This window comes from Mustela putorius, unplaced genomic scaffold (assembly GCF_011764305.1).
Source record: "Mustela putorius furo isolate JIRA1106 unplaced genomic scaffold, ASM1176430v1.1 tig00003869_pilon_pilon_pilon, whole genome shotgun sequence".
NCBI classification, from domain to species: domain Eukaryota; kingdom Metazoa; phylum Chordata; class Mammalia; order Carnivora; family Mustelidae; genus Mustela; species Mustela putorius.
In genome coordinates this window covers 12,147,943-12,172,603 of record NW_025422021.1, presented here as the reverse complement: position 1 = coordinate 12,172,603, position 24,661 = coordinate 12,147,943, and the positions used below count along the sequence as shown (strand labels likewise).

Sequence of the window (24,661 nt, the reverse complement as noted above, 5' to 3'; positions counted from 1 at the left end):
GCATCAGTAACACATAGTGATAAATAAACAAGGCGAAGAGAAACAGGAAAGAATACTTCATTATAAAACCCATTTACATGTGTCAGATTCATCTCAGGGTTATGAGTCCTGAAGGATTCATGACTTGTAGGATTCTAGGAGCAATTAACTATCATCTAAATCTGGCTCTCTTTCCTTAATAACAAATCCTTGTTTCACCTATTCCTTGTACTTAAAAAAAAAACAAATAAAAACTTGATTAAAAATTCCTGCTCAGATATTTTATAAAGCTCACTCACTTCCTTTTCTTCATTCCTTTCTATACCAGCTGCTGGCATACTCATACACTGCCAGCTTTTTTCCGGAAGGTCTATTGGCAAAGCCGTGGGGCAGTTGTACTGGTGACTTTAGACTTGGCTGCAGGGTGTTCACATGGAATAAATCCAAACAGTCTGTTTCAGCTGCCTTTTATTTTCCCCAAAGTAGTATTTCCTTCATTCCCATTGCATTTCCAATAAAGCACTCATTTTTATCCACTTGTAAATTAGGGATAAAGACACAGACTGTTGGCTTGTGGCACAGCCTCTGGTTCTCTCTTAAACTTGCACAAGCTAGAACTTTCTCCTTTTGTAAATAAAGTCCTTCATGAAAAGCGATCACCAGACTTGGAACCAGAAGCTGGATTTAGCCCTAGCACTGCCACACATTGTACAACCTTGAACGAGCCATTCTGCTCTTTTCAGTCTCCGTTTCTTTATTTGTGAGAGTATACTAACACCTGCCCTATTGTCCTCATTGAGGAACCTAATTAAGAATAATAACCAAAATTCATATAACACTTAGCAGTTTATAAAATACTATAAAATATGTGAACCATCGCTATTTTTTTTTAAAGATTTTGTTTTTATTTTATTTCACAGACAGAGATTACAAGTAGGCAGAGAGGCAGGCAGAGAGAGAGAGAGGAGGAAGCAGGCTCCCAACTGAGCAGAGAGCCTGATGCGGGGTTTGATCCCAGGACCCTGGGATCATGACCCAAGCCGAAGGCAGAGGCTTTAACGCACTGAGCCACCCAGACAACCCAACTATTAATAATCAAAAATAATTTTTTCACTTGCCACAATGAAGAACCTATTGTTTGCTTTACAAAGTACTGAGAGGCCTTGACTCATGGACTTGTTATTTTGTGACATCCAGACAGACACTACCATCTTTATAACAGCCAGTACTAAGTCTAAATTTTCAAAGTGAAAAGGTGGGGGGAGGCACCTGGGTGGCTCAGTGGGTTAAACCTCTGCCTTCGGCTCAGGTCATGATCTCAGGGTCCTGGCATGGAGCGCCTGTCAGACTCTCTGCTCCATGGGGAGCCTGCTGCCCCCTCTCTCTCTCTCTGCCTGCCTTTCTGCCTACCTGTGTGTTATTTCTCTCTCTGTCAAATAAATAAAAGCTTAAAAAGGAAGGAAGGAAGGAAGGAAAAAAGAAAAGAGACCTGGGGCGCCTCGGTGGCTCCATTGTTAAGCACCTGCCTTCAGCTTAGGTCAGCTTAGATCCCAGGGTCCTGGGATCGAGCCCAGCATTGGGCTCCTTACTCAGCAGGAAGCCTGCTTCTCCCTCTCCTACTACCCCTGTTTGTGTTCCCTCTCTTGCAGTCTCTCTCTCTTGGTCAAATAAATAAATAAAATCTTAAAAAAAGAAAAGAGACCCAAATTAGAGGCAACATAATCTCTCTCCGAGAGAACATTTAAGTTGGAAATTATACAACTGTACCAGCAATTCTGCTGGGAAATGGAGACACAAAGACAAATTTCACAGTGTCCTCTCAAAGGAAAATAGACTCAAAGAAAGAAAGCATGAAGGAGAAGAGGTGTTTCTTAAACTGCTCCGTGTGCTGGGGTGCCTGGGTGGCTCAGCTGCTTAAGTGACTGCCTTCAACTCAGATCATACTCCCTGCTCAGCGGGGAGTTGGCCTCTACCCCTCCCCACTCCTCCTAGTGCTCTCTCTCTCACTCACTCTCTCTCTCTGTCTCAATAAATAAAATCTTTAAAAAAGTAAAATAAAATAAAATGCACTCTGTGATAATGATGTGGATCCAACATGAATCTGGACCTGTTTGGACCCAGACCTTTCCTTTTCACATATACTAGTATTTCTTCCATGAAGAGTACAGTTTGAACAGTATAGTGGAATGATTTGCTCATAACCAGTTTATGTTAGCTCCCTCCCAAGGGCATAGCACCTGACTGAGAAATGGAACAAAATATACAGAAGATGGTCTTCTCATCAAGAAACTTAAAATAGGGGCACCTGGGTGGCTCAGTGGTTTGGGCTGCTGCCTTCGGCTCGGGTCATGATCTCAGGGTCCTGGGATCGAGCCCCGCATCGGGCTCCCTGCTCCACAGGAAGCCTGCTTCCCTCTCTCTCTCTCTCTCTGCCTGCCTCTCTGCCTACTTGTGATCTCTGTCTGTCAAATAAATAAATAAAATCTTTAAAAAAAAAAAAAAGAAACAAAATAAACCATTTGAACCAAAGGAAGAAATTTAGGAACAGGCCAGAAAACTAAATCAAATCAAAATGACCAAACAGTAGAGGAGGTGTCCCGTAAGGATGAATTAAAACTAAAATCTCAGTGGGAGACATAATAACTAAGAAGTTTGTGATCAAGTTTTCTGAGGTACACAAAGTCTAGCCACTGATTACTGGAATACCAAATATTAAGACAACTCCCTAAGCTTGAAGCACAAATTTAAGAGCAAAAGAAAGTAACATCACTCAGCTCATGGTAAACTTATGAAATGCAGCCTGTCAAATGAAATTCAGGGAAAAAATGCATAAAAACTCAAGGGAGTTCTGGATAAACTTGTAAGTGATATGTTTGCAAGGGCTTTTAAGCAAAACTGGGTATGTCTGAAGCTAAAGACATAGATGGACCACAGGACTGATGGACCTCGATTAGACTGACTACAAGGTCTACTGACACAGTAGAATCATTTCTATATTCTTGTAATCTAACAATTCCACATAAATCTCAAGAGGGACAGATTACTCCTTACTTAAAATTTTTAAGATGTTCATGGTACACCATGACTGCATTCTCGTATTTTGGTTATGATAAAAATCTCAACATTAGACCATAGAATACTGGGATTTCTATGCCTTATCTTGTGGTGATCAGCTGCAAACTGATGTAATAAGCCGCCAATGGAGAAAGCCATTTTCAAAATGTAACTGTTTTCCAAACTGAAAAATTGCTGAGTCCGTAAGAGCAGAAAAATTAATGAGACGTTTTACCCAGAAATTCACCATCATAATTTTTTTAAAAACCCAAACTGACAAAACTGGATCTTATATTCAATGTATTCGGTGACCTCTCAGGATTCTATGTTAATGTTAAAAGTCCCTTACTTCAAAAAAATACAGAAATTTGATGTGCTAAGGCAGGACACACTTACAATATCTTGCTAAAAATAGCCTCCTATCAGAAGATCACCTCTAATCCACAAAAGAATCTGCCAAGAGATTTCAATAACAAGAGGCATATTGTAGGCATTTCTGTCCATCAACAAATCTAACAAATTGATTAAAATGCCAAAGGGACAAAGGGGGAAAGCAAATACAGTGCAAAGACTGTAAGGGACTCACGGCAGTCTTTCTCGTCAGTTCCATCTGAGCAGTCTGTGACGTGGTCGCACCTGTATTCGTTTGGGATACATTCACCATTGGAGCATGTAATTTGATGGCTTGAGCATGTTCTCCCAGCTGTGAAGGGGAAAAGATATTACTTTATAATTACTGCCAAAGACAGACCAATCCACTGACATTTACCAAAGATGAGTGAGGAAATGTGAAAGCAAAGGCAGGAGAATATATTGAGCATAAAATTCATAGGCTCAGGAAGCAGGTTACCCAGCTACACCAAGGTAGACAGCTCACAATGCAAAAGTAAAGGTATCATCAGGATACTATTAAAATGCTCACAGAATTGGGGCACCTGGGTAGCTCAGTTGGTCGAACATCTAACTCTTGATTCTGGCTCAGGTCATGATCTCAGACTCCTGAAACTGAGCCCCAAAGCAGGGACTCCATACTCAGAGGGCACACTCAGAGGGGAGTTTGTTTCTCTCCTTCTCCTTTTTCTCCCCCCGCCCCCCACCGCCCACTCGGGCTCACCCATGCATACATGTGCTCTCTCTCACTCTCATTCTCACTCTTTCTAAAATACATAAATAAAATCTTTTTTAAAAAAATGCTCATGGAATCCCATCAACACTTAGGCATGTTAGTGTAGACAATTATATTATCAACATGTGTTGAGAATACAATAATCTATATGATAAAAGGAATGAAAAAATTTTGCATATATACGTAGGAGCTGGGGATCAGTAAGATTCCCCACTAAAACACTGAAATACTTGTTTAAACAAAAAGGATATATGCCAAAGGGTTATAACAGTGATTATTTCTGAGTGATAAAAATATGGGTGATTTTTTTCTTTAGAGTTCTCTCTACTCTTTAGAACTCTTTAGAGTACTAAAAATCTCTTTAGTACTCTTTAGAGTACTTTAGTAGTCTTTAGAGTACTTTCTACATTGGAGGTGTATCACTTCTATAAACAACTTTAACTAGCCTGTTTTTATCCTATGTTGATCACACTACGCAAAAGCAAGTCATCGGTAGTTTAACAAATTTGCCTCTGGATAAAACAGATCACATCTAAGGAATTGAGTGTACAAGCATCATGTGAATGCTGTTCTGTGAGCCCAGGGCAGGAATTATCATGGGATTTGGGGAATGGGGAAAATGTGTTCCACTGAAAAAAAATTACAATCATCAAATGGAAGTAAAATTTTTTTCCCCTGAATTTTTACACAGTTTCCTATACTTCTAAAGAGAAATGATACTCAAGTTCAGCAAAATTTGTTTTTCTGAAAAAAAAAATTGGTTTTCTGGTGAAATTAAGCATGAGTTAAGTGGTATGCCATCATCTAACTCTAAGAAAAACCTTTGTAAAAGACAGGTGGATAATCAATCACCGCTTTAGAGTTGATACTTGAAGATTCAAACATATAAAGGTTACCATGTGATAAGTAAGACATTAAAAACTATCCATAATTAGCACCCTTTCCCACGCTTAACTGATTATACCTTTCGTGTCATTTCATTCCTTCTTTGTTTAATAAAATTAGTTCATTATAAATTGTTATGTAATTCTTTAATAGCAAACAAGATTTTTTCTAGTCAACTTCTGACACTTTGACAGTGCAACTTCGTATTTTCTCCCAGTACCTTGTATTAATAAAACTAGGATGGAGCAACTTTTCTAGAAGTCACTTACATATCTGGATTCTGCCCCGAGTAGACGCAGTTTTATCTAAGTAAGGCTAAAAGATGGATACTTCCTCATAAAATGCCCCTATAATACTTAAGTGTATATTGCCAATTTCCACATAAAATTAAAGAACTTTTTTTTATTCCCAAACAGCTTTTCAAACAAAATATGAAGAAAAACTAAATCAAGTGCCAATATTATTTGAAGTCTCTTGGCTTTCTTCTTAAACTGAAGCCCAAAGTAATTCTATACTTTGTGCTTACACTTTCAAAGGGTAAGTTTAGGAGGGAGTAATTAAAAGCTCATTCAATGGGACGCCTGGGTGGCTCAGTTGGTTAAGCAGCTGCCTTCGGCTCCGGTCATGATCCCAGCATCCTGGGATCGAGTCCCGAGTCAGGCTCCTTGCTCAGCAGGGAGCCTGCTTCTCCCTCTGCCTCTGCCTGCCATTCTGTCTGCCTGTGCTCTCTCTCTCTCTGATAAATAAATAATAAAATCTTTTAAAAATAAAAATAAAAGCTCATTCAAGGGTGCCTGGGTGGCTCAGTGGGTTTAGCTGCTGCCTTCGGCTCAGTTCATGGTCTCAGGGTCCTGGGATCGAGACCCGTATCGGGCTCTCTGCTCAGCAGGGAGCCTGCTTCCCTCTCTCTCTCTCTCTCTGTCTGCCTCTCCATCTACTTGTGATTTCTCTCTATCAAATAAATAAATAAAATCTTTAAAAAAAATAAAAAATAAAAGCTCATTCAAACATAGAGAAATGATAAATTAAAATTATATGGATCCATCAACCAGTCTGAGGCTAGGAGTCACTTACTCGTTACATAAACATCTACTGAGGGCCTATTACACACCACAAAGTATACCTACAATGGGAATACAATGGTGAATGAGGCACAGTCCCTACCCTCAAGGAGCTCATTATTTTCTAGAAAACACTTCAAAGACTTAATGAGAAAACAATGATGAAAGTGAAGTACAGGCATCCAAGGAATTAATTATAGAAGGATCAGGGAGGAGCGCCTAATTCACTCTGAGATAAGAGCATGAAGAGGGACAGTGTCTTTAAGAGGTAACACCGTACCTGGGTCCTACAGGAGAGGCGGCTAGGTTAGCTAGGTCAAAAGGGGGAAAGGACTCTCCAGCAACAAGCATTCAGGCAGCATGCACAGAGCTCAAAGAGGGACACTGCATGACATGCCCATGGGAACTACGAGCACTGACGTGACCCCACATGGAAATTTCAAGGCATGAAAGGCCAAGTGATAGACATGGAAAAGTAAGCACCAGCTGTAGCTTAGAAGCCACCATAAACCAAGTTAGGGAGTTGGAGGTTTCTTCTTGAGGTGATACACACAAAAATGTTTTAGGGATTTAGTCAAATCTTTCTAGCATCATTGTCAGGGAGAACCCGAGAAGGCACAGGGTTAGAGGCAGGGAGGCCAATGCATAGGCTGTTGAAGTCGCCCAGATAAGAGATAACTGACAATGGGGCACCAGGGTGGCTCAGTCATTAAGCGTCTGCCTTTGGCTCAGGTCATGATCCCAGGGTCCTGGGATGGAGCTCTGCACCAGCCTCCCCGCTGAGCGTTCCCTCTCTCTACTTGTGTTTCCTCTCTCTCTCTCTGTCAAAAAAATAAAATCTTTAAAAAAAAAAAAAAAAAAGATTGCTGGCAGTAATGATAAAAATAGGAAAGAGGTGAACTTTTAGAGATGTTAGGCCAGAGTTGGTGACTAAATATGGGTAAAAGAATGAAGAATAATTCCAAATTTCTAGCTCAGGTGCCTAAGGGATTAGGATATCCTTTCCATGCTAACTGATTACATCTTTAATGTCACTGACAGCCATCTTTATATTTCCTCCAATAAGATGCCTTCATTATGAAATATGTTTTATAATATTCCAGATTAACAAGGAAAATGGCTTAGATCTGCCTACTTCTAATAGTTTGAGGCTGATGTTGTATTTTCTGAAGTTAATTTCTATGAAAAGATAATTCACGTAGACCAGAAAATATAGAAGGAAAAACCAGGCCAGGGGAGAAGATGATTAACTCCTTTGGACACTTGAACTTGAAGAATCCTGAGGATCTCCAACAGGTAGCTATACAAGAATATGCAAGACTGAAGTGAGGGCAAGAAATCTAGGTCATTAGCATAGATTTGGGTAACATCAGCCTATCCAGAGTCACTGAAATCGTAAGATTGGTTGAAATTATCCTGGAAAAGTGGAGAGTAAGAAGAGCTGCTAAGTGCACAGCTCTAAGTAACAGCCATACTCACAGATTTGGTAGCAGATCAAAGCAGTTCAGGAAAGAACTGGAGAGTGAGGAGTCACGACAGTCAAGGTACTAGTGTCAAGAAGGAGAGAGTGATTGCCAGAGTTAAATGCAACAGAAAAGTTCATCCAATGATGAAAAAGGAAAAAGTATACACTCTGCTTGATAATCAGGAGTTCTCTAGTGACCTTAGTGAATACAGCAGTGGCATATTTTGTAGCTAATGGATGTCTAATGAAGAATTTTCTATCATTAAAAATGCAAAAATTACGGGGCGCCTGGGTGGCTCTGTGGGTTACAGCCTCTGCCTTCGGCTCAGGTCATGACCCCAGCATCCTGGGATGGAGCCCCACATCGAGCTCCCTGCTCAGCGGGGAGCCTGCTTCTACCTCTCTCTCTGCCTGCCTCTCTGCCTGCTTGTGATCTGTCTGTCAAATTAAAAAAAAAAAAAAATTTAAATGCAAGAATTAGGGGCACCTGGGTGGCTCAGTCAGTTAAGCATGTGCCTTCAGCTAGGTCACGATCCTAGGGTCCTGGAATCAAGCCCTTCTCCCTCTACCCCTTCCCACAGTCATTCTCATTCTCTCTCCCAAATAAATACAAAATCTTCTTTTAAAAAATGCAAGATTTGGGGCACCTGGGTGGCTCAGTGGGTTAAGCCGCTGCCTTCAGCTCAGGTCATGATCTCAGGGTCCTGGGATCGAGGCCCGCATCCAGCTCTCTGCTCAGCAGGGAGCCTGCTTCCCTCTCTCTCTCTCTGCCTGCCTCTCTGCCTGTGTCTCTGTCTACTGTGATCTCTCTCTCTGTCAAATAAATAAATAAAATCTTTAAAAAAAAAATGCAAGATTTATCTCAGGAAATCCATAGTCATTTAAAGTGGTATGTAACATTGCTTATAAATTACTGCCATCAAGTTTTCTCCATCTCTACTCCCAAATATCTTTATTCCAAGTTGTCCTAACTTAGGAATCTGTATCCCCTCTGAAAAGTATTATTATTAGCAAGGGGTCATCCACTACATAGTATCACTATCTACAGTTCAGCTTTCTTCCTACTTTGTGTGGGAAGCAAGAGAAAAATGGAACCAAAATGGCCTATCTAGCCAAACGATAAGTAACCCATCATTCATTAATTCATTCAGTACCCATCAAGAACCTACTATCCGCTAGACAAAATAACAAGTCTTAAAGATGCAATCTAAATAAAGCATAGTCACTGCTCTCCTGACATTCACGATCTAGCCCCATCCTGTTCCCACTGAGTACTCACTATCTGCAGATGATCCCTTCTTCCCAGGAGGACCACTGAGGGGGTAGGAAAATTGTTTCCTACAAACACAGGGTTTTTTTTCCGTTGCCCTACTATGCCTGACAATTTCGATTCCACTGGTCAGTATTTCTGAGATACCATGCCCCATCTCCCTCTTTCAGATCGGGTCTCTCTTTTCGCCATTCTACCTCACATCCTGACACACAACCGGACCTCATCTGGACATGCCATGCTCCTGATTGGCCTTGATTAGCTCCTGCCCATGCCTTCCTCGGAACTGTCATTTGTCACCTCCACTGCCCTACATAATTTGCTAGTTTCCCCTTCAACATTTTGTCCCAAATATCACCATCCCTTTGCTTAAAGACCCCCTGACCACTACTGACAAGCCCTAACAGGCTGCTTAATCATACAGTTTTCATTTTAGGTTTAAATCAAAGTCGAACTCATGGGTTTTTTGGGGATTTCTAGTCTCTTCCTCAAAAGACCCTCGGCCTGACTGAAAAGAGTTCACACTCAATGCTGGAGTCCAAAGGCCTGGGCTAAATTCCAAGCTTTTATAAATTTATCCAGGCCCTACTTAAGGCGACAGAATCTCCACTGCTAGTCACATAACAACTGAACAAGTTCTCACATGAAGCAGTCATCAAAAACATGTTTCTTCTTTGATCTTTGTCAGCAATTACTATAAAAATGCCAACAGGATCTTGGCTGACATCTTAAAAATCAACACAAAGTGAAAACAAGTGTCCATGATTTTGTGAGGTGTGCATGTACTGTAACAGAATGTGCAGTAGGCTCAAAGGTAAACACCACACAATGACGAGTTGGACTCCTTCACAGGACAATTGGGGTCAAGAGCCTGAGGTGGTTCCTGACAGAGTGCTATCTTCTCTCCAATTTCCACCTCAGTCCAACCTAGACTTCTAAAAGGGCTTTGGTTTTTTTATTTGGGGGTCTTCTTTTTTGTTGGGGAGGGGAGTATCATTTAAAAATATACATGGAGGAAGGATATCATATTCTCTCTTCTAGATGTTCAGATTAGAATTAGAGGGATGTAAAATCCAGGACTTCCACAGCCTTCACGCAATCACAGAAAGCCAGCCGACTGAAGAAGGCAGAGCAGAAAAGTGGGAGAAAAACTGGCTGATGTTACTGAAACTGGGAATTAATCAACCCTGGAACAACACTAGATTTAGGCTTCTTGCTGTGTGAGATAATAAATTCTCCTTTTGCTTAACTTTTTGGAGTAGTGTTTTTAATTCTTTGCATCTAAAAACATCCCTATTGATACAGAATAATTTTAAATTATATAAATATCCTTAACAGAGAAAGCAAAAGAATGATACACATGGCTTATTTCTCACAATGCTTCCCCAAGATGACTCTCTCATCCAAGTTATTTACGCCCATGTCAAATCCTTTTCCAGTCTGAGCCCAAAGGAATCAGAATTTAAGAGTTTCTCCCAGTTTGCTGCCCTAAACCTCCTCAGTGCCCCGGAATGCAGCAACTGCCCAGGTCATCCCGATGGCTACCATTCCTTCTCGTTGCGGCTCATCCTATGCAGACTCTACCAGCAGTTCCTGAAGCAATAACCAACACTGCCTCCAACAGACCTAGTACTAGCTCCACTTCCACTTGATCACCAAGAAGATAGTTTAACACTGAGGCAGAATGGAGAGATTTCAATGGAGAGTGCACTGCAGGAGCAAAAGGATCCATCCCACTGCCAACCACACAAAGGAAGACCCTACCTATAGATACCATGAAATGTTTTGTCTCTTTATTGAATGTAACACAATCTTAATTTAATATTGGGAACCTGGGCGTCTGGGTGGCTCAGTGTGTTAAGCCACTGCCTTCGGCTCAGGTCATGATCTCAGGGTCCTGGGATCGAGGCCCGCATCCAGCTCTCTGCTCAGCTTGTAATCTCTGTCTACTTGTAATCTCTCTCTGTCAAATAAATAAATAAAGTTTTTAAAAATATATATATATTGGGAACCTATCCTATTTCCAAACAGCTGGGGTACGTTTATAACTCCTCGGCACATTCAGACTCTCAGTATCCTCTAACCCTGAGTGCGACGGCAGCATAGGTTCTTCTGTCGATTAAATTCCAACTCAGCATTTTTAAATCATCCCATTGTTATTGCTTTTATAACAGGTTAGATTTTAGGTGTCTAGGAGGCCAAAACAAAATCCCTCTTATAAACACTTACGACAATGCTGATGTTCATCTGAGCCATCTTCACAGTCCTGGTCACCGTCACACTCCCAGAGGTTAGGGATGCACAGACCTTCACCCTGACACAGGAACTGGTTCGACTTGCAAGAAGGGGGAGCTAAAAAAAATTAAGAAAAGGACTCATTATGTCGAACAGTCACCCTACTATACCAACAAGCAGTGTTTATTTCAAAAGAATCTATGTTAACTCCAGCTTAATCTATTTGCTATATATAATAAACAATCCCCTGCAAGAATCTGTGGACTCTTGCATTCAATGCCAAATAATCTCAGCAATGGCCTCACAACAAACTGACAATCCAAAGCAACACACAACTACAAAGAATAAAACAAAAAGCCAAAACATATCCATACAAAGCTATGACAAACTATATTAAATTTAAATAAAAATTAACCATGAGTTATTGTTAAATTATGTGAAATGTTTTGAATTGAATAATTATTATTTCTACAATTTTCTTGCCTTATGATCTTTGGCAGTTTGAGCTTCCATGTACACACCGTAAAATGGGAACTATATTTGTCTCATTCTTTGCTATAAAAAATCAGTTAAATAATAAACGTGGAAGTGCAGTATAATGTTAGTTGCTATCTCTACTGTCATTGGCACCATTGTTATGGTCATTATTACGGAACATAGTTATTACATTAACAATTTCTAAAGTAATGTTTGTATACCTATTCATTTATTCCTCTATCCCAGAATACGCATTTCTTGCTTTTCTGCTCTTAGTATTTAACCTAAAAATGAACCTGGGAAGCCCAGAGGAAGTGAATGGATAACACATAACCATGTCTCTACAAATAGAGCTATTCCCTTGCTCAAAATGTGATTCACAGACTGGCAGCACTAGCATCACGTGGGAGCTTGTAGAAATGCAGACTCTCGGGTCCCACTCCAAACATGGATGCAAAACTTGCACTTTAACAAGATCCCCAGGCACTCAATTTGTGCATGGAAGTTTGAGAAGTACTGTACAGACCTATTCCTCATCCTTCTCTCATTTTCAAATGCATCATGATCCAAACGACACACCAGAGTTTGTTCCGTTGTCCACTAGATGACCAACAATTCAAAACTAATAAATTTTTCACCTGATTTCTTGAGTGTTGGATGATAACCCTTGTCTTTCACAAAATCAGAATGAAAGAAATTACAGGACTACAACTAATCACATACAGCAAGCTGAGAAAGCAACAGATATTAAGGGCTGGGATTTGTGCAGGAAAGAAGCCTTCAATGGATGAATTAACTTCACTATACCTTTGTTTCCTAATCTGAAACCTACCCCGGAATATTAAGAGAACTAAATTAAGAAATACATGTAAAAGTGATTTTTTCAGGGCGCCTGGGTGGCTCAGTGGGTTAAGCCGCTGCCTTCGGCTCAGGTCATGATCTCGGGGTCCTGGGATCGAGTCCCGCATCGGACTGTCTGCTCAGCAGGAGCCTGCTTCCTCCTCTCTCTCTCTCTGCCTGCCTCTCTGCCTACTCGTGATCTCTGTCAAATAAATAAATAAAATCTTTTTTAAAAAAAAAAGTGATTTTTTTTCATTAAACTTTGGGTTTATAATACTACTATGCTTTTAACTATAATTTTTGAGGTTCTGAAAAGTTCAATGAATTTCATTCTTCTTAGATTTTATTTTATTTACATTCAACTAATTAACATATAATGTATTACTAGTTTCAGAGGTAGAGTTCAGTGATTCATCTACAACACCCAGTGCTTATTATATCACATGCCCTCCTTAATGCCTATCACCCTGTTACCCCATCTCTCCCAGCCCCCTCCCCTCCAGCAGCCCTCAGTCCGTTTCCTCCAGTTATGAGAACTATAATTTTTTTAAACCTAAAATCACACTGGCCTCTTCTGTGATCTTTTTGTGCAATTTACCTAAATTATACTACATCCTTTATACAAAACCAGACTCCTCCTTGCATTACAAATCACAGTTGGTCCACAAAATTTCCAGAGTGAATAATCTGAAACAGGCTTATAGGCTTCAGAAAACTACTCACAAATTTGTTTCCTGTCATGGTCATGGTCATGGCCATGGTCAAGGTCATGGGTAAGAGAGAAACTGATGTGAATTGAACCCCTCCCTCAAAAGGAACTAATGGAATGCTTAATGCCATCAGTTCTCTTCAACCACAGAGATCTCAAAAGACTTAAGCCCAGTCCCAAATCTATCTATCACTAAAGGCACAGTTCTTTGCCTTTGATACAGCTGAATTCACCAGGAAGTACTTCTGTTATTTGGAAAGAGCTTAGCCCAGCCCCTCCTCACTTACGGCAGCCAAATTCATCCGAATCATCTAAGCAGTCTTTGGTCCCATCACATCTCCAGGATGCAGAGATACACTGCCCATCTTCACAGCGGAAATGCTCACTTCCACATTCTGCAACTTCACAAGCAAAAGAAAACCAGTTGAAAAACTTACCCACACAGATATTTAACCAAAGAAATACAAATGTTTTATAAAATGAAAAACTATGCAATGAATTAGTCATCAAAGGAATGTGAATTGTTTACAAAATCAGGAAAATGTTTTTATAATGATTATTATTTTATCCATTTTAGGGTCTGCGGGAAGAGGTCATTTCTGTACACAGCTGACTACAGAGTGTACCTAGATGTAATCAATCTAAAAAGAAATTTGACAGCATATAATTTTTTTTTTTTTTTTTTTTTTTTTTTTTTTTTTTTTAATCTAAAATCACAAGTAGGCAGAGGGGCGGGCAGAGAGAGAGGAAGGGAAGCAGGCTACCCGCTGAGCAGAAAGCCCGATGTGGGGCTTGATCCCAGGACCCTGAGATCATGACCCGAACCAAAGGCAGCGGCTTAACCCACTGAGCCACCCAGGCGCCCCTATCTTGCTTATTCTTAGTCCCTTTATTTTTAAAGATTTTATGTATTTATTTATTTATCAGAAAGACAGAGTGCACAAGCAGGAAAAGGGAGAAGGAGGCTCCTTGCTGAGCAAGGAGCTGGATGAGGGACTTGATCCCAGACCCTGGGATCATGACCTGAGCCAAAGGCAGATGCTTAATTAAACTGACTAAGCCACCCAGGCATCCCCTTTAGTTCCTCTGTTTTTAGATATTCCCCCCCTCCTAAGGAACTAATCAGTGAATTAGACAAAGATTTATGTCTGGAGTTTTTAATCACAACATCACAGTAAGTTGCAAACTTTCTAGATGTTCAATAATAAGGAAAGGATTAAAATTTTCTTGTATCTTTATTTTGACATATTAAGAACTCATTAAAATGGTTATGTAGTACTTTTAAGTGATTTAGATAAATATTTATAATATGTAACAAAGATGAGGATATATAACTTTACCTAGAACAGAGTTACATGTTGAGAAAAAAGTGTAGGAAAAGACTGGAATGTTAACTGGTTATCTCTGATTGATAACATCGTGAGTAATTTTCATTTGCTTGACTGTGCTTTTTTATTTCTTTCAGTTCCCTGACCTTTATTTTTTTAAGTGCCTTTTTAATACTTAATAATATATAGCAATTATGGCTCTTTATTCTTAGATTTAGACCAGTATTTTGGCGTTTTGTTTAACTACTCTGTAAGACGCCAGATCTCTCAGTTCATCTCTGCAAACAAAAAAAAATTTTAAAGCCAAAAAAAAAAAAGAAAAGAAAAATCTCTGCACCCAACCAGAGTGTACAAATTTGGCCCCCAAAGTTACTACATTCCCAAGTAGCAGTGATATCTCCTAGTGAGACCATAGTGAGACCAGAAAGAGAACCTAACTTAAATACTTTTATTTCATTCAACCAATATATCCAGCAATTTTCCCAGGTCCCCCAGAGGACTAATTCGAGAGTTGGAAATCCTCTGAGTTTCCCCAATATTTACCAGCGACTTCCCCATGTATTATGTGCCAAGTAGGAAATTGTTTTAAAGAGAGCAGCCAACATCAGCCCAACTTGGAGAAGACTCAAAATCATTCCTTCACAAGCCCAAGGTGGTAGAGGAGTCATCTAGGGGTTGGAAGAATACACTTATTTTCCCCTATGTATTTTAAGCAATCGTGCTAAATTACCTATTTCAGTTATTGGCTAATTAACCCAAAATTAGGTAAATAGACAAATCAATTATCTACTCCTAAAGTAAATAAACAATGTGCTATCCTGACTTGTGTAAATGCAGGCATATCAACAGCATGACATAAACACAGTTAAGTGATCTATTCCTAGGGGATATAGGCTCCTTTGTTCATGGAATGTTCAAATCTGATTGTCTGGTAGTGACATCCTGATTTATAATGTATGCTGCAAATGGTCAGAAACTTCCCGTGGCTAAATGGTGGTACCGAGTGGTACAGGAATACATACACCCAAATACCTTGTAGAGACTAATGCACGATGGTGGTTGGTGGTGCAGGTCTGGGGTTGGTGGTGCAGGTCTCTTATCAACTACCTTCAAAACACAACAACCTCCCTTGCAAAAATGCCCCTAAGGAATGTACAAATTCACTCTGGAATCCCAGAACTTCTCATTGGATTTTGTTCTACAAAGCAATATTTCCATGGGAGATTAGGGGCTTTGGAGGTTTAGCTATTAACACAACATATATTAAATCATTTTTATCAATTAGGTCTATTGTTAGTAATTCAACGTAATACATTTGTAAGTTCAGTACATTTGTCTCCCTTAGTATCAAATAATATCTGGCTGAAAAACTGTACCAATCTAAAGGTCAGTCTACTTACAAAAAGTTTCATATTGCTATGAAAAAAAGAAAAACATAAACTTAGAAACTGAGTAGAGAGAAGAAAATAACTTCTCAAAACAATCTATTGCCTGTTATAAAATAAATACAATTCTTAAGCAACTTTTATTACAAGTCAGATTTTATTTTTCCTAAAGTATGAAGTTAAACACATCATAAAAAGAACACAAAATTGATACCCAGAAGTCATTTTTTACATCACTTCAAAGCCAATTACATAAAACACATAAAAAAATAAAGTTGATGGGGGAAATTTTTTAATTAACTCTTCCTCGTTAGTGTTTTTTCACATTTCATCTCCCAAATCAATTATCTACAGTAATATATCAAGCTGGATTTACTCAATTTATCAACAGATCCATGATAATTCATCTGTCAAATTCACCTTTTCAATATTCCCTTCCACGCCTGTTATAACTCCCAAATGACTATTGTTTGGAAATACCTCTCCAGAAAAAACAAACCAATGCTTCATCATTGCTGGGTGGCCTCCCAGCAATCAAGCAAAATGCTCCACTTGTGTCAGAAGCCTGTCATTCATTTTATTACAAAGGGAGTATGTGCTATTTAAAAGCAAATTACTAGTGAAAAGCTCTGGGTCAGGTCTGATAACAATTGCAGGTGGCCCTGATTTCACTTGATCTGTATGCCCCGTATTTGTTTTGTTTTGCTTTAAATAAGTAGCCTTTATTCCTAACCCCACCAAAGCTATCTACTCCTTACAGTTTAATAATTTGAAATCCAAAAAAGCAGGGAAAGGGATTCACACACTGGAGCTAAACAGTTTATGGAGGAAAATAAAAAATCTAAATAGAGCAAAATGAAAATTGTTTTTCAACAAGTGTTCTCTAAACATCTATATCCAATCCATCCAGTTTTAACCTAGAGGTAATTTTGCGAAGAATAACTTTCAGAACTTTAAAATAGTTTCCCTCTAGTAAGAGCCAAGGAGGAAAACATCATAATCCACACTGAAATAAAAAATCTTTTGTTAAGTAAGGGGTGCCTGGGTGGCTCAGTTAAGCGTCCAGCTCTTGATTTCAGCTTGGGTCATGATCTCACAGTTGTGAGATCAAGCCTTGCATCTGGCTACATGCTGGGAGTGGAGCTTGCTTAAGATTCTCTCTCTACCTCTGGGGCTCTCCTCTCTCTCTCTCTCCCTCTCTCTCCCCCTCTTCACAACCCCCACCCTAATATGTATATATTGTTAAGAACCAGGAAGGCATTGACAAGAAACCATTAAGACAAATGAACACCCTACTTCCCCAGCACCAGCCCTGGCCTTTTCTAAGAATCAAAACAGATGGTACAAAGATGAAGAATACTCATGGGGCACATAAATGGCATGCACCATTCTAAGCACCTGGAAAACTTCAAGTCATTTGACTTCCACAAAAACCCTATGAGATAGATGTCATTATTATGAACACTATACACACAAAGAACCTGAGACACAGAGCAGTTCAGTAACTTGCCCAAGATCAAACAGCAAACATGCACAGCCAAGCTTTGGACCTAACAGTTCTAGTTCTGGTATCTGTGCTGTAATGACCACTGCTCTGTGTCCCCTTACACCAAAGAAACAAAAAGAGAAAGAAAAAGAAAGGATTTCACCAAGCTCAAGAATAAATGTAAAAATATTTTCCAAAGATGCTATCCACATTAACTGAATTCATGAACTTGGCTGGTGTGGAATCCATCTCATCCCATATGCTCATATAATTCAGTTGGAGAAGAGTAGTCTACCTGGCAACTAAGATTGCACATAATAATTCTTGGGCTTAGGAAAATTTGCTGCAATCAAAACCAACCCAGGGAAATTAAAAAAAAAAAAAAAAAGAGGTTCAATCTTCAAGAAAAATTATACTAGACACAGGAATAAACTTGTTTTCCAAACATATTAAAGCCCCAAAATGGAGAAAAACGAGAGTAATCCTAGCATAAATAGCATATCCCAAGCTTCCTGATCTAAGAATGTGTTAAGATATTAAAGAAAACCATTAATGCCTAGAGGAAGGAGGAAGTCATTCATTTTTCCAGTGCAGGTAACAGTACTGAATTAAGTACACTACTTCTGTATTCTTCATAGCCCATAGCACAGTGCTAGGCACATGCAGATAGTCAACACATATTCATCAGATAATGAAAATTTCTCTTCATAAAATTCAGCCTCTTGGTATCATTATATAGATAAAACCATTACATAGATAAAACCATCAAGGCAAACAGTAATACTTTATTAAGACTTTGTTTGCTATCTTAAATCCACAGAAAGGAAAATAAAATCTGGAATAATTTGAAATTACTTTGAAAAAGGAATGCCCCAAAAGTTTAAAAAAGAAAAAGAAAAATATTGGGTCATAGTGAAAGGTTTGATTCTTTTACCCTTTTCTAGCTGAGTTTCTTTTCTTCTCTCATAAATTCTTTTCTCTAAAGGGAAAGGCAAGTCATAGTCAATGAAACATTGTCCAAAGTTAACAGAGTAAGGTAATTTCTATGGCAAATCCTATTTTCCCATTAGATCCTCTTAACATGTGCTGGTCCTTCCAGACAGTTGGTCTACCTGAGGAGCGCATGTGCCTTTTTTAAGATGTGTCATGTTCAATTACATGACATTTTAATAGTCCTACCTTCACTGAGCTCAAAGAAGCAAATGCAAGAGGCAATTCCTTAATTCATCCGTAATTCTTACTTCACTTTTTCTGTACTTGATTTTTATTGCCTTGACATACTTTTGATGTTTATAAGTTGGGTGAAGATTCCGTACAATTCTCACACCTTATCCATACCCACAATGCCTTTTTCCCTTCAAAGACTGAGAGTCACTTGCTTTTTTCCCAAACTTCACACTGCAGTCATGATAGCCAAGCGTAACGAATGGTACGGAAGACCCTGTTCTGTGTAGTATCAACCAGACTGATGGGCGGCAAGACCAACTGATGGAACCCAAGCAAGACATATGCAGCAAACCTCTCTTTCTGCACATCATTCTAGCTGCCCGGTTTTCCTAAAAGATTGTCACACAGGAGGCCAGAGTTCTTTTTTTCTTTTTCTTTAAGCCAGTTTACAAACCACTGAGTTGACTGTTTTTCCCCAAATTATTATCTCAGAGCCCTGATGTCTGATTAGAGCAAACCAACATTAAGGACACATTTCAAGAATTCAAGGACTTTGAAGCAAAACTCACGAAGCCACTTGATGAGTGATCATGTACACACATCACTTAAGTGCAGCTTAAAAAAAAAAACGAAAGCATATGATGTCAGATTCACTAAAGCCATAGAAAAACATGTATACCTACTATGAGCAAAACATGGTTCTAGGGCCTGTGGAAGAAACAAAGAAAGATATGGTCCTTTTTTTTTTTTTAACAGAGCTTACAAATTTATTGAGGACGGAAGTTATTATATAAGTTAGCCATGTATTTTAAGTGTTTTCAAAAATTTCTTCATTATAATCCCACAACTCTGTGGACTAGTATTAATAGCCCCATTTCACAGATGAGGAGCCTGAGGCTTGACCAAATCTCTCAACTAACTAGTAAGCAGAGGAATAGGGATTCAGACCTTGGTAGTCAGGCTCTGAAGCCGTGCCATAAGATTATAGATGATTTGGTTCCAAATAAGCAGCACAGACAGAAAGAATCAACTGGTCTCAAGGAGAAAAAAAACTACCATCACAAGCTGGAGTAATTAGAGAAGGCTCCGGATGGAGGGTAAAACCGCACTGGGCCATTGTGGATGAGCAGGATAAGCAAAGAAGAGGGACCAGCGCTTTGTTTAGGGTCGGAACAATTTGAGAAAAGCCCAGCATAGGTGAGGGCCTAAGGGGCAGGCCTCTGCAGGACAAGTGCAAGGAACCTTTTGTGAGTGGAGGACCTGGTTGGAGAGATGGAGAATAAAGTACCATAAATATGAAGCAAAAGAATGGGTTGACTCTAAGAAAGCTTAGAGTTCACCAGTGGCTCTGGGTAAACGTTAAGCCTGAGGATACAAACTCTGGTCATGAAAACGGCTTGGGGCTCCACTTCATTCCCGAGAAACTGAGTCTGTACACATAGTATGAATGAGCTCAGTTGAGTAAGCTGGTCAGTGATTCACTAAGAGGTTGCTACCAGATGGGGCACCTGGGTGGCTCAGTTGGTTAAGCTTCTGACTCTTGATTTGATTCTGGCTCAGGTTACCATCTCAAGGTCACGATCTCAGGGTCATCAGATCAAGCCTCACGTCAAGTCCGGTGACCAGCTCTCTGCTAAGCAGGGAGTCTGCTTCAGATTCTCTCCCTCTCTTTCTACCCCTCTCCCTGCTCACATGCACGCACATGCTCTCGCTCTCCAATAAATAAATCAGTCTTAGAGAAAAAAAAAAAAAGCTGCTAGCAATGACGGGTCTCATCTTGCAGTCCCTCCAGTGGTCCCAGGCCTAGTCCACTTGCATGACAAATGACCAGCAGGTTCTACAGGTACACCCAAGGTACCCTAGTGTCCTTTCCCCACCAAGCTGAATATTTCTGAGCAGCCAGCCTAAAGAAATCAGTCAGCCTCCAAGACAGCTGATCTTAAAAACTGCTGCATAATTTTTAAAAAGTTCCTTTTCAGGGCGCTTGGGTGGCTCAGTGGGTTAAAGCCTCTGCCTTCAGCTCGGGTCATGATCTCAGGGTCCTGGGATCAAGCCCCGCATGGGGCTCTCTGCTCAGTGGGGAGCCTGCTTCCTCGTCTCTCTCTGCCTGCCTCTCTGCCTACTTGTGATCTCTATGATATAAATAAAATCCTCAAAAAAAAAAAAAGTTCCTTTTCAATGACCGAAAGCCTGCAGAATAATGTGACATGCCATCAGAGTAGCCTCTCAATCTGAGAAGTGGGAAATTGTTTCCACCTGTTCTAACAATTCCCCATTTTCACGTAAACACGAGCGACCTGCCTTCTTCTCCTTCCCCCTGGTCTCTCACGTTCCACTTCATTTTCACTGAGCCCCTCCTGTCCTGACAACCAGACTCTGGATCAGCACTGCAAAGGCTTACAAATAAAACCAGACTTCTCGGGGGGTCTGGAGAGGACACAGCTGGCATTTAGAGTAACTTAACTGCCCTGGGCAAAGCAGGATGTATAGCATCTCTGGCCCCCATATGTGGAATGGCAGTAGTGCCCTTGCCTGGGACACTGTGACAGCAGAGAACAGCCACACACGTGTCCAAACATCCCTGGAGAGTGGTGGTACCACCCCCGGTTGAGAACAACTTAGAATCTGTAAGCAGCTTGGAGATTCAGAGTTCAAAACATCTTAACCCACATGAAAGAGATCTTCTAAGAAAACCCCTATAATAAATTCTTCCCTCCTAAAGATAATAAAAATTTCTTAAACAGCAATCCCACTCCCTCCCACCCAGCAATAAGGGAGCCTGGGATTGGGCAATATCATGCCGCAGCTCCTAGTACCACCAACTTGAAACGAACTCCCCTGGGAGTGTGATAAAGAATCTCAGTTCCAGGGAGGCCTGCTTCCCCCTGGAATGCTCCACAATGCGTCCACAGGCTTACCCTTCAGGGGTGGAGGGGGAGTCCCATAGAAAAAAAAAAAAAAAACCAAGCCAAAAATCTGAAAGCCTGAAGCAGTTCATTAATGTAAAAGGATCATGGTCATGAAAAACAAAGTCACTGACCCACCTGCTTTATGGGGCAAACTCTTCCCACCGGTACACTGATCATAACAAGAAATAATTTCTTCCATTGTCCTCTCCCAACCCCTGCCACACACACTTAAAATTGCTAACTACAAAATAAACTGGCAAGCCCATGAATGCCTAAAACATTCAAAAGAATTGCCAAGTTTTTACCAAGAACACTCAGCCATGAAAACTTGTCAGCCAGTACCAAAATCCGGACGCTGTGTTTGTGTTAGTCTTTTCTGTACTTCCCCAAATAATTCATGTAGTGCTTTCTCTATCAGCTAAGACACTGAGGTTGCTGTGGAGGGACGACTCCTCCACGTGGAGGAAAACTAAGCCCAAGACCTTCATCCCCACTCCCTCCGAAGGGCCTGACTGGTTATCTACCTCTTTACTGGCCAAAGAGCAACACTTACAGGACGCTATCAAGAACACTATCCAAACAGAAGAAAATTTAAGTCACCTGCTCTCGGGTAAATAAGGAACTAATGAATCAAACTATACATAAGAAAAGAGTAAAACACCTTTCAGCACTTAATAATTTAACAGGCCTTGTACAAAAACTATAAATCACCCTGATTTAAGCACTGATTTCCAACCCCAACAGCCCAAAGTACTCCTATATGACTAGCAAATGTAAATTACTGGAAATTGGCTGAATGGAATCAAACACTAAGAAAGAAAACAAGCCCTTGTGAGAAGTTAAGGGACTACGCACATGTGCGAGCAGGCAGCTTTCCCGCCTAAGACTTATAAAAGGTGCGACAGACCTGCTCTCAACCCAAACACAGTGTTTACAGACAGCATCGTATCAGGGAATCCGGGTTTTTCTGATTCATTAGGCCCAAGTGTTGAACCATAAATCAGATTGATACATATGTGTTAAAGCCGCAAACATCGATGTCCACTGGATCATTTTAACAAGCAGATGAGATCACCAGGTTATCAAATGAACAATGGCATTTGATACTGGAAATTGTGACAATTAGCAGCAGAAGGAGAAACTGATTCTCAACTGGTGATTCTCTAAGTCACAGACTGAATCAGTTGTAACAATTACATCAGTCTTGACTGAATCATACCAACGCCTTACTCTACTCCTCCTCCCTTATTCCATGTTACTTAGGAACATCAAGGGGAGGTGTTAAGGTTAACAATCAGTGTCCAGGGGTGCCTGGGTGGCTCAGTGGGTTAAAGCCTCTGCCTTCGGCTCAGGTCATGATCTCAGGGTCTCGGGATCGAATCCCGCATCCAGCTCTCTGATCAGCAGGGAGCCAGCTTCCCTTCCTCTCTCTCTGCCTGTCTCTCTGCCTACTTGTGATCTCTGTCAAATAAATAAATAAAATCTTAAAAAAAAAAAAAAAAACAGTGTCCAGTCACTGAACTTAACAAGACCTAGCATCTTGCACCCTAATCTCAATTTGATACAAAATGGTAACTCGTTCTTATTTAGTTATGGTCCAAACCCCGACTGGACTAGTACATGATTGCTAAGTGGATTTATAGGTCACAAATTTCATGCTAGGACCTAAATTACCTCTCATTCTAAATGTGTAAACTTTCAGAAAGCAAAGATCAGTTTATATAAAGGTTACTCTGAAGTAACCAATGTTTCCAGGTCAATAAGCAAGTATGTTGACAACTATGATCTGGAATGTTGATGCTTCTATAAGGCTCATTACATTGTTACTTACACAAACACTGACTTTCATCACAGTTCATGTGTTAGGAGACCAGTTGAGGTACACAGAGGGATGACGTAGCTATGGGCATGTATGATCTCTGACATAAAGAATTTTCTTAAACTCTTAAATAGTGAAAATCAAGAATGTAAAAATAATTCTACCAATTAATTTAAAAGCCTGTTCTTGGGCAAGAAGTGCTGTTAATTAATCATCTGCTAAACTGAAGTTAATATTTTTAATAAAAACATATTTTTAATTGGTTTTACACAATATTTTTGTTTTTTTTCCCTTTCTAATCACAAGTTATAGCTCAGAAAGAAGTTTATAAGCAGATGTTCAAAATCCTCCCACCATAACCTGATACACGAAAATTAAACAGAAGTAGATGAGATTAAGTGACCAAAAGAAGAGTGATGGCAAGGTGGCAGGATTCGATGACGATTCTACCGTCAGGGCGCCTGGGTGTGGCTCAGTGGTTTGAGACTCTGCTTTCGGCTCAGGTCATGATCTCAGGGTCCTGGGATAGAGCCCCACACCGGGCTCTCTGCTCGGCTGGGAGCCTGCTTCCTCCTCTGTCTCTGCCTGCCTCTCTGCCTAACTTGTGATCTCTCTGTCAAATAAATAAATAAATCTTAAAAAAATAAATAAATAAAAGATTCTACCATCAACAGAGCCCTTATTTTAAACTGTGAGTTTCTAGTGGAAGGAATAAATACCTCGGTAATCCTAATGCGCAGTAAAGTACCTGCTAGTACCCAGATGCTGCTCAATAAATAAACAATATGTGAGGCATTAGAATAATACATGGGTAAATCCAAGATGATTTCCAAAAAATGATAAAGGCTTGAAATCTTGATGATTTGTGGACTTTGATAATGGATCCCGCTATTTATCACTGTTTCTTCTGATCTAATTAACAATTCAACAATCATCTCCCTTATTGACCTGGCATGAGAGACCAGAAAGATTCAAAGTCAACCCCAAATCCTTGGGAGCCTATGTGTATGTTTGGGTCATTCTCTGTTTAGTCAGTAAAGGATGGGACCCCACGTTATATAAAACATTACATTTACATCCAGCACTACTCTGAAGCGAAAAAAGTACTCCGCACCACTTACCCCAAAAAAGGCTAAAAACAAGAACATCTGATTCCACAAATCAAAATTTGTAATTTTTATTATAAGATTTGCTAATACAACAGAACCATGATTTCGGTCTCCCTACACAGAGTCAAAGGTAGAGCTGAGTTTGTTAACTTGGCAATCTATAAAATAGTATCCATTACATTTGCAAGGACTTTCTTTCATGTTGTTGTTGTTGTTTTTAAAGATCTTATTTATTTATTTGACAGAAAGAGATCACAAGTAGGCAGAGAGGCAGACGTGGGGGGGAGGGGAGAGCAGGCTCCCTGCCAAGCAGAGAGCCCGACGCAGGGCTTGATCCCAGGACCCTGGGATCCCAGG

General features: G+C 40.1%; 1 protein-coding gene across 1 annotated transcript in view; it reads right to left on the bottom strand.

The window, feature by feature from the left end:
• The window catches only part of LOC123387982, a 66,444-nt gene that overhangs the window by 14,876 nt on the left and 26,907 nt on the right, over nt 1-24,661 (bottom strand). Inside the window, exons 2-4 of the mRNA XM_045066734.1 lie at nt 13,389-13,502; nt 11,070-11,192; nt 3,620-3,736 (exon numbers count right to left, since the gene is read on the bottom strand). Of these exons, the coding sequence (XP_044922669.1) occupies nt 3,620-3,736; nt 11,070-11,192; nt 13,389-13,412 (264 nt within the window). The 5' untranslated portion in view covers nt 13,413-13,502. The remainder of the gene's footprint in view (nt 1-3,619; nt 3,737-11,069; nt 11,193-13,388; nt 13,503-24,661) is intronic.